The sequence below is a fragment of the Brachypodium distachyon genome, chromosome 1, assembly GCF_000005505.3.
Source record: "Brachypodium distachyon strain Bd21 chromosome 1, Brachypodium_distachyon_v3.0, whole genome shotgun sequence".
Classification (NCBI taxonomy): domain Eukaryota; kingdom Viridiplantae; phylum Streptophyta; class Magnoliopsida; order Poales; family Poaceae; genus Brachypodium; species Brachypodium distachyon.
In genome coordinates this window covers 10,177,798-10,187,596 of record NC_016131.3, presented here as the reverse complement: position 1 = coordinate 10,187,596, position 9,799 = coordinate 10,177,798, and the positions used below count along the sequence as shown (strand labels likewise).

The 9,799-nt window shown below is 45.2% G+C and overlaps 2 protein-coding genes across 5 annotated transcripts; both read right to left on the bottom strand.

Moving 5' to 3' along the window:
* Positions 1-1,043: 1,043 nt before the first annotated feature.
* LOC106865782 (plant cysteine oxidase 1) lies at positions 1,044-2,442 on the bottom strand. The gene is made up of 5 exons (XM_024456795.1): positions 2,427-2,442; positions 1,843-1,973; positions 1,628-1,772; positions 1,267-1,485; positions 1,044-1,159 (listed from the first exon to the last, which is right to left on the bottom strand). Exons 1-5 carry the CDS (start codon positions 2,440-2,442, stop codon positions 1,044-1,046), a joined length of 627 nt encoding a protein of 208 aa, XP_024312563.1.
* Positions 2,443-4,383: 1,941 nt separating this feature from the next.
* Positions 4,384-9,501, bottom strand: LOC100842716. 4 transcript variants are annotated; one of them, XR_002961543.1, is made up of 8 exons: positions 9,303-9,501; positions 9,164-9,202; positions 8,753-9,089; positions 8,552-8,682; positions 5,857-5,982; positions 5,422-5,773; positions 5,241-5,340; positions 4,384-4,733 (listed from the first exon to the last, which is right to left on the bottom strand). XR_002961543.1 is itself a non-coding variant. In XM_010233613.2 (8 exons), exons 4-8 carry the CDS (start codon positions 8,597-8,599, stop codon positions 4,729-4,731), a joined length of 627 nt encoding a protein of 208 aa, XP_010231915.1. In that variant the 5' UTR covers positions 8,600-8,682; positions 8,753-9,089; positions 9,164-9,202; positions 9,303-9,499; the 3' UTR covers positions 4,384-4,728. The 4 variants fall into 4 exon arrangements, 3 of the variants coding, with proteins under 3 accessions (XP_010231915.1, XP_003561674.2, XP_024312259.1); XM_010233613.2 differs by having other exon boundaries at positions 5,861-5,982; positions 9,303-9,499; XM_003561626.3 differs by having other exon boundaries at positions 5,861-5,982; positions 8,753-9,017; positions 9,303-9,499.
* Positions 9,502-9,799: the final 298 nt, after the last annotated feature.

The window sequence follows — 9,799 nt, the reverse complement described above, 5'->3', positions numbered from 1 at the left end:
TCTCCTGCACGGAGTTGGATCGGACAGGCACCGAGGCCGGGCTTCCCCATGGTGCAGAGAGCGTGAGTCGTGAGGAAGAGGAGAGGAAGGAGAGAGAGAAAGGAGAGGAAGAAGGAAGAGAGGACCACCCTGTTAATCTCATGTCGCCAGAGATTAAAAGAAAAAAAAAGGACACGTGTGTGGTGGAAAAGGTGGGCTAGATAGCGGTGGAGTCACCATGAACTTTGGCCTCCTTTCAGGTCAGGGCTCGATCATCTCTGAAGTTACAGTAACCAAGGAGGGTCTAATAAAGTGTTGGACCAATCAATAAATCTCATGTATTACTCCACTCTACCTTGGAGTAACTAACATTCTTCTTCATGCATTGCCTGATCAAGAAGTCAGAAGAACTTGCATTGGCTGGTTTCAGATAAGAGTTGGTGTGAGGAGAGAAATGCCTTCTATACTGAAATTTCAGTATATTTTGGAGATGAGACCGTAGAAAACTAACCCCATTCATTGTACTAGTAGTTCATGCTTGTCTTTAATCCAAAATGAAAAGCGTGAGACAGTGTACTTAGTCTGTCAGTACATATATGCTTGTCAGGGTTGCTGGCGCCTGGACAAGGAGTTCACGCCGGAGTGAACCAGGCATTCATATTATTTATTCTGAACCAGGCATTACGCAAAGTTTCTCGAGACATCAAATTAAAACTAATTAAAGAACTCCTTCTACAGTACGGGGTTACTGCCAGAAGTCATCTTAGCAAGATCTACAAGGAAACAATTTATTTTGGAATTTTCTACTAAAAAAAAAGAAGCAAAAACAAGACTGCTGAAATAAACTAAAAGGAAACCTAGAGAAACATTTTGTTCTCGAACAAACCTAAAGAAACATAGACATAACACATACACGCACCCACGGAATTCGACCGAGTACATAGCGAGGTGATACATGCATGCACGGCCGAGTTTATTTAGGACATGACCACCGTCAACGATCCATGCAAACTGAAATGGAACAAGCTGCGGCACAGCTTCTGCGCCGTCCGATATCTCGAGTTCTACTGGCTTCCCGGGCCACGGTTCTGCAAGGTAATCAAGTTGAGGTCCTTGGGCACGCCGATCTGCTGCAGCCATGCCAGCTTGCCCTTCTGTTCCTCGCTAATTTGGTTCGGAACTGCATGCATGCCCATCCAGCCAACAATAAGCTACAGTAATTAAATTAAAAACTCGATCTGCAGCATGTGAATGTTATAGGCGTAATATGCTTAAGATCAGGTATACCTGCAGGGTGGATCTTTTTGAAGGGCATGTCCTCGTAAAAACTGCCGCCGATTTGTTGCAGCGGCGAGCCGTAAGGCGGCGAGAGGACGTCTATGAAGGCGCAGGGGCCGTCCGCGCCGGCGGCGAGCCGGTGCACGTTGCCTCCGGTGTCTGGGTACAGGGCCCAGGCTCCGGACTCCGGCGTGAACTCCTTGTCCAGCACCTTCTGCGCCAGCAACCCTGACAAGCATATATGTAGTGACAGACTAAGTACACTGTCTCACGCTTTTCATTTTGGATTAAAGACAAGCATGAACTACTAGTACGAGCTAGATAGTGAGGGGTGATTTGAATTAATTAGCAGGGAGATGTGTTATATTACAGCGTCGATCCAAGCAGAGGGAAGGCTGCACCCAGTCGTAGGAGGTGACATGGGCCGACCCCATGAGGATCTTGCTGAACACCGTCATGCGCGGGTGGTCGTGGAGCGGCATCACCTTTCCTGGGGAAAGGAGGAACGCGGCCACCTGTGCATGCACATTAATTATATATACGTTTCAAGGAGTATCCACATCACGTGGTCGAACGATGTGTTACCGTGAAAGTGTCGCACTCATACAGGTTCTTGGTTGTGATGGCCGGGGTGCCCCGGGCGCCGCGTTCATCCAATTCCTGGAAGTAGCGGGCACCATCCGGCCTTAGCCCGACGTCCTCCGGTCTTATCTCCTCTGAAAAAAAAAACATGCATGCACCATTAGCAACTTGATCTGTACATTTGCCGATTTTGTATATAGCTTACAAATCTAAATGCATGCCCTTTGACCATACTACTTGCGTTGCTACAACAGTATTTTTTATTTTTTTTGAAAGTGGCTACAACAGTAAATTAAAAACTCAGGCGTCACGATGCATACCGAGCAAGCGGCAGATGAGCGATACGCTATGTGCCGAGGGCAGGGTGTCGCACTTGGAGCCTTCAGGGAACACGACGCGTAACGCGTCCACGAGCCGCCGGAGGTTGCTCCGGGTCTGAGTCTTCTTTTGAGCCAGAGCCTCCCTCTTCCTCTTCGTCCCGCGCTCCGCCCGCTCCTTCGCCGCCGCCTCAGCCTTCTCCCGATCCGCGGCTTCCCTTGCCCGCCTCCCCAACGGGATCAGCTGCATTGGCACTGGCGCAGGGGCACCATTCTTCCCCACCATCTCGTTAATTTACTTACTTACTTACCTGGTGGTTTAATTTTTACCACTTACTACTGATTACTGATTAAGCAAAGGAGAATGTGCTAGCTACTCGAGATGAGATGAGATGGGATGAGCTTCAGGGGCGCCATTAGCCGGCTTTTTATACACGCGAGCGAGCGGAACAGGGGACGTGTGAGGTACTCCACTTTACATAGGGATATCGATCAGTTCAGATGAATGCCGGACGGGATGTACATTGAACCGTGCGCGCTAACACAGCCAGGTTCCACCCTCCAGCTTGATCTCATCTGATCACTTTGCTAACCGCATGCATGATTCCAAGAACGCTCGATCAATCTTCCTGAGGAAGGGATCAAGAAACGACATGGCGGCCGGCTGGGTCCGTGTGCTACCAGGAGCTGTTTCCGGATTCCGATGGTGGAAAAGCTAGCTAGACACGTCGGATCGATGTGTATATCCTGAGCGCGCACGCAGCCAGGCATGGCGGGATGCGGATGCAGTTTGCATTTGTGGAAGAAACGGAAGCTTTGTTTGCCGTGGGGATTTTGTTGCTCCCAACCGCACAGAAGAATACATGGTGCCGGCACCAGAAAGGGGGAAACGCCAGTTTTGCTAACTCACATTTATGTGCCGCTTACGCAAAGCCCTGCGCCGGTGGCTTTGGTTAACCTAAGCCTTGTTTGGTTGGGGTTAAAACTGCTTTCTGAATTTTGGCTTATAAGCCACAAAAGTAACAAATTATGTGTTTTCGGCTTTGGCTTTTGACATTTGACTTGATATTGTTAGATGATGGTATAAGCAAAAAGCCAAAATCAAAAGCAACTATTTAGGTGGCTGGCTGGGGATATATCAGGCATGGTTGATCTATGGGCCGGTAAGATGGGCAACATAATTCAGAGATAGACTAAATCGGGCGATGTGGGCTGCATGATTTATAAGGCCGGAAGTCGAATTGTTCTAAAAAAAAGGCCGGAAGTCGAATTCTGATGCTCAATAAACAAAGAAAGATGTGGAATGATCAATTTTCCTTTTAAATTAATGGTTATTTACACATTTGATGGGATAAGAGACCACAATTATAATTACCTGTGCCCTCACATGATCCACGGAGGATGACACGGCGTTGTAGTGTGTGCCGGCGAAGTTAGCTAACCACGGCGATGGGATATGTCAATGGCTCATTAGGAGGAGCGGCAACCACCGCCGATCGCACCAAGGTGGGAGGTAATTAAGAGGACAATCCGAATTCCAACCTTAATCATATGGGGAGACGGATGGAGATTTTCTTGAGGGATGTCGGAGATAGATCAGAGAGTTGAGGAAGGCAACGGTGAGAGCAAGACAACAGGGCTCCTATCCATTTATGGGGTCTTGTAGCCAAAGGGTGGCTCTATATTTGCGTCGGAGATAGACATGGTTATGGGACTAATAGGTGCCGGTGAGGTACTAATTGCAAAATAGGGAGTAGGGGCAAGCTTGGTGTTGGCGGTGGAAGTGGAGCAGGCTGATGGGGATCGTGAAATGCGGGTATATATAAGAGCAAAAATCCTCATTTAGGGAAACTCGCTATGAGTAAAGCGTGAGAAAAAGTTCTCTTGAGCAGAACGTCAACTCGAGAGTAACGTGTGGGTAACCGATAGGGTTGCAAGTGGGAACCCACTTAAGTCCCACTTCTAGTGCAATTTTTTAATTTTAGTTCAAATTTTGAGTCAAGTTTTTGAACTAGATAATCCCAAATGAACTAGAAGTGAGACTTATGTGGGTTCCCACTTGCAACCCTAGTAACCGAACTACAAGGGTGCCAAGTGGAGATAATTCCATAACCTTAGCCCTCGAATTATGAGGTAGTGCAGATTAACCCCTCCAACTCTATAAAGTTCATCCCACTAAGTGTAGTTAATGTTTGGTCTTCCACGTCATCAGAAATGTAAAGACATGTTTATGGGACACCAACGATCCCCATGAAAAGGCAGCATAACAACTAACTGACCAGCACAAGAGCAAGCATCCAGAATGCAGCATCAGTAAAATGTAATAGGTTTATGGGACACCAAGAGTGCCGCATCAGCAACTAACTTCAAACATAACAACTGACCATACAAAATTTTGGAATCACGAGACCGAAACAAACAGGTTTGTCCTGCCAAGAGAAGCGCAAGGGCTGCCGAGCTGTCCTTAGCTTATCATGTTGTCTCGCACAAAAAGCTCCGAACTTTCATCTCATCTCTTGTCCTGCTCTGACCTCGTCTACTCTCATTTGACATCTGGTTGTCCATGCTCAGCTTAGTCTGAAGTAGCATAAATAATGAGACAGTTAGGCATCATGTCAACATTGCAATCACTGTATTTAGCAAAAAAAGGAAAATGTTCCTAGACACGTCATGGCGGCCTTGTAAACAAAAAACATCATTGTAAATCAGACACACCACATGTAGCAAGATGGTTTGGTTCACACAACAAACCAAGAATTGGGACAGGTTTATATACGCAAAAAAATATTGCACCAAGTCAAATCCACTACCAAGATTTAAAGTATATTTCTTGCAGTGGTTGGATACCCTTCGCTTGTACTAATTTCAGATTTAATTGACACCAAGAAATGCATCAGTAAATAGCCGACAGAACTAGGAAGTTGGGAGATCAAGAGAAAACACAAGTAACTATAGAAGAACAATCAGCATAATCTTATAAAGATTAAAGCCTGAAATGCAAGCAGAATAATCTCGCAAAAGAGAGAGTGAAAGATCTAGCCAGAAGGAATGCTCTCGGGAAATAAAAATGTCATCAAAACATACCTGTAAGAAGACTATATAGAACAATGCATAATTCTGGATCAGACCTTTGAACTGCACTATCAATCGGAATAGGATTGCCATTTGCGGCTAAAACCTTTCCCTGCAATAAGAAAAATGTAAAGGCATGTTTCATTTATTTTATTTATTTCAATTAACTAATTTATTCAGGTCAGATTGTTACATGCAACTCTTCGGCATGACTGTAGGCACCGCTTATGCATTTTACATATTGCTGCGGATCGTTCACATTGTAATCAGTATCCTTTTCCTCCGGTTGCTCATTTTGATTCTCCAATGATTCCCGCTCCTTTTCTGCCTTTTCTTTACGATAATTGTTCATTGCTTTCAGAAGTTGTGGATTAATGCGCGTACTCCAAGGAAGTCTCCAATTAGGATAATTGTAAATTTTTGCCACAAAAGAATTAATTCCTAAAGCTTTAGGAATATCATGAACCCAAAAGTTTACTCGCTTTTGTGGTTCCCAAAAGAAGGGACGCCTGACCGTCTCCTTCTTTATGTCTTGCAGCAATGCACTAAACAAAAAGGAAAGGTTAGCTTAAGCACTTACAACATCCTAGGCATCCAATTATTTTCATTAAATTAACAAATTTCATACTCACGGATTTGTCAATTCCATTAATTTCCTTGCTGCATCATCAATGGCTAAGAAAGAGTATCGAGGATGCCATTTCTTCACCGAAGTTGAAATACCATCAAGCAAGGATCCCACCGCGATCCAATCCTGCAATTGTGCAACTTCTGTAGTCATGCTTGCAAAGGAAAATATTATGTTTAGATTTGAATTGCGGGCTATAGCGCTGTTATAGCATTTGGAGAGCACGAAAGCTAAAAGTTTCATGATTGCTAAATGGCACTAACTGGCATAGCCACTACGAATTTAGCTGCACCTAATCATTTTGTGTTTCCAGGCCAAAATTCGCAATGGACTTTGAAATTGGCATTAGGCAAAGGCCCAAACTCAACCGCACAGATGTTTCAGGCCATCTCCCAGAGCACACAAGACCTAACCCAACCATTTCCCACTCGTCTCCCTCGCAAGAAAGAGGCAGCGCCCAGCAGCAGCTTCGTCTGAGGCTGTGACCGTCGTCGAGGAGGAGTGGAGGACAACCAAGCATCAAGCAAGGATTCTGCATGCCTGCTCCCTCTTCTGCTGTGACCAGCAGAGGAAGACCACCAAGCAGATTGCGACCAGCGCGAACACCACGAGCTGACAATGTCTCAGCCACCACCAGCGCAAGGCAAGTTCTCGTTTTTCTCTATCATGTGAAGCACTCTAGCAGGGTATGTTCATTTTGCTTTGGCTTGCAGTTTTTTTTGGCACTCTTCCTAACATCAACAAGAAGCATCAAATGAAGTGCAACTACTGTGAGAAGCTGTGCGCAGGTGGAATTAGAAGGGTGTGATACCACCTTGCCAACATCAATAGAGCAGATATTGCTAACTCCTAAGTGCCTATTGGTGCCCAAGCACCAAAGAAGACTGAAGAAAAGGCTAAGAAAGTCAGGGAAAACAAAGGAAAAGAAGTGAAGTTAACATAGATCCCGAGGGAGATGGAGGATCAAGAGGAGAAGATTGTGGCAACGAGGTTTTTTGGTTTTCAAGCAAAGGTGCGAGAATCTCTAACACCAGAGCTGGTGCAGGTAGTCATACGGAGAAGTTCTGCATGCCCACTACAGAAGAGTCTGTGAAGAGAAATCAGAAGCTGTCAACTCAGTAAAGAGAAGAAAAGGGGGACAAAACTTTTGAGTACATATCCCAGTGGTTCTATGAAAAAGCCTTCCTAGCTTTGTATGGATGCTTCAGGCATTTGGAGCCTTTGGGAAAGATTTGAACGCTGTGTGTCTGTGTGTTCAAGTGTCTTTGTTCCTGGTGTTTGCTTAGATCATGCATGGATTACTTGTTTAGGATTTAGGATAGAAAAACACACAAAAATTTGGCTTATGTGTGCGAGAAAATCTACATTTTGAACTGTCCGTACAGTGTCCGTACAAACGCTTAAGCACCGCTTAATCTCGCTTAACGCTTTTTTGAACGCCGCGCCCCGTAGCTCCCATGCCACCGGCTCCTCACGCACCGCCGCCTCAGCCCCGTCCCTCCTGCCTGGAATCGATTCGCCAAGCCACGCCCGCCCGCTGGTGAGAACCCCCCCTGCCATGGCCCTAGGCAGGGCAATTAAGTCCTAAACTTCATGTCTTGTTCCCAAATCATGAGATTTGTTTTGCCGTAACTTTAACATCATGTTTTGCTGTTTTGTTGGTTCATTATTGAGTGCATATTGTTCTTGCTCTCGCAAATGATGAATGTTCTTCATTTTTTCTACTTAATTTTACACTCTGTTCAGTGGGCAATGGGGCTGTGATGGAACTGATGAGATTGGTTGAGAGAGCAGCTCACTGAACTAATGTCTGGACTAGCAGAACATGATCTAGGTCCAATGAGCCTAGGATTGTCCCACAATTTGTCTAGGTATAAGCTGAAGTTCAGCCCTGAAAAAGCGAGGATCCAGTACCAGTCACTATTTAGAATGGTATGGTTCGCACTTTCCAGAGCTCATTTCTGTAGGTTGACATTATGATCATTCAGGACATTGGCTTGCTGGATAATCTTGAGAAGGAGTTTAATACTTGTGCAATGAGAGTCCATGAATGGTAATGGAACAGTGGCTGGACATTATGAGCTCTAAAGGAGGCAGCTGTAATTTCCATGGATACAGAAGTTAATAATCTTGAATTAAACAGTAGGGAGCTTTGTGACTGATCAAGTTTTGGCTCTTTCTGAGTACCGATCCCAACTCTATTACTCTCCAAAAAGTAGGATGAATACCATTGCTCGTTATCCGATGGAATGTACGTGGTTTTATCTGATGGAATGTACGCGGATTGTACATTGAACGCGCACACTTAGATCGCTACACTATGGCACCTGTTAAAGTTGCTTGGTGAGAAAAAAGAGTAACAAAAACAAATTACTTAAAATGAATGTGATTTGATTTAAATGTTCATATTCTAGGGCGTGCGTGCACGTGCGCACTTACTAGTAGAAGATGGGACAATAAGCTCAAGACGCCACTGCACTTGGCTGGCTATTCTATTATCCGAAAAAATGGATATTGAGGTGAATAGCACATTCAGATCTGATTACTTGCATCACAAAAATGATTAAAGATGAAGAAATCCAAGACAAGGTCATTACAGAGCTGAACAATTATCAGGATAAGGACCCAGCCGCTAAGACCCTTAGCCTGCTATTCAAAATTTTGTGGTAAACATTGTATTAGTACGTAACCTAACCTTGGTTCTGAAGGTTGACAAGTTTAACGACAATTCCATGCTTTCCATTGAAGTAATAGATATTCTTCAGACACAAGTTCCCATGACAGAAACCATTTTTTCTGAGTTCTTCAACGGATTCAACGATTTGCCTGCAGAGTTTTTGACGTTGCATTATGAACAATAACAACACAACATGTAAATAAAAACAATAGGTTTTACCTCATGACTCAGCACCATCACAGTCAACCATGTCTATATTGAGCAGATGTCTTACAAGAGGACCATCATGGCATTCAAGAAAAGCTGCTATTCGTTTGTCATCAACTTCTTTGAGTGCTTCAATATGCATGATGTTTGGATGATTCAAGTCATTCGTAGCAGAAAGTTGAGACAAATCATGTGGAAGCTCCAGATCCAAACAAACCCTCGGCCAATTTGTTTTTGCCGGCTGGACTGATTTTGGAAGGTTAGAGGGCTTGTTCATCTGATAAAATACCAAAAAAGAACCGTATTGTCCTCTTTTGATCTCAAGCTTTGCAAACTCGAAGGGTATTGTCTATTTCAGAATAAACTAGATAAGTAAAGAGAAGAACTTGGAATCCATAGGAAATGTTAAAAGAACATTTATACCTCTTTTTTACCAGCCATTCCTGCCCCTGGCAAATCCACCTGCTCGCAATTTAAAACTTAACAAGCTAACTTACGTTCTAGCTCACGAGTAGATGAATAAAGGGCTAACAGCACTCAGACTTCGCGATATGTTCCGTACCTTGTGCGGGCCGAGGCGCGAAGCGTCAATCCAGCGGTGCGCGCCGTCGGAAGCGTCGGCCTCGGCGTCCTCGAGCGGCGAGCGCCTCCGCTGCCCGCGCGCTCGGAAGCGTCGGCCTTGGCCCTCTCGAGCGGCGAGGGCCTCTGCTGCCGTGGGAGCGCTGGGGTTTCCCTCGTCGTGCGGCGACCGGCGGGCAGGCCGTTTTGCGGGATGCGAGTCGACGGGCCTTCTTATTCATGCTGGGCTTCATTCAAAACGGGCCTTTCTGATGTTGATAGGGTCCGGTCAGGGCCTTCTTATTTTGTTTTAATTTAAGAAGGAACTTCCCATAAAAAAAACGTCTGAAGAAAAAACTAGTACGGGTATGTAAAATAGTTGATGAACCGTGAGCAGTTTGCAAACCCTAGCCGCCAGGAGCTCGGTGGAGCCCTAGCCGTCAGAGCCTTCGGATCAGCGTTTTTCTTCAACTTCTCCTCGTCTCCGACCGCCGATTCGGG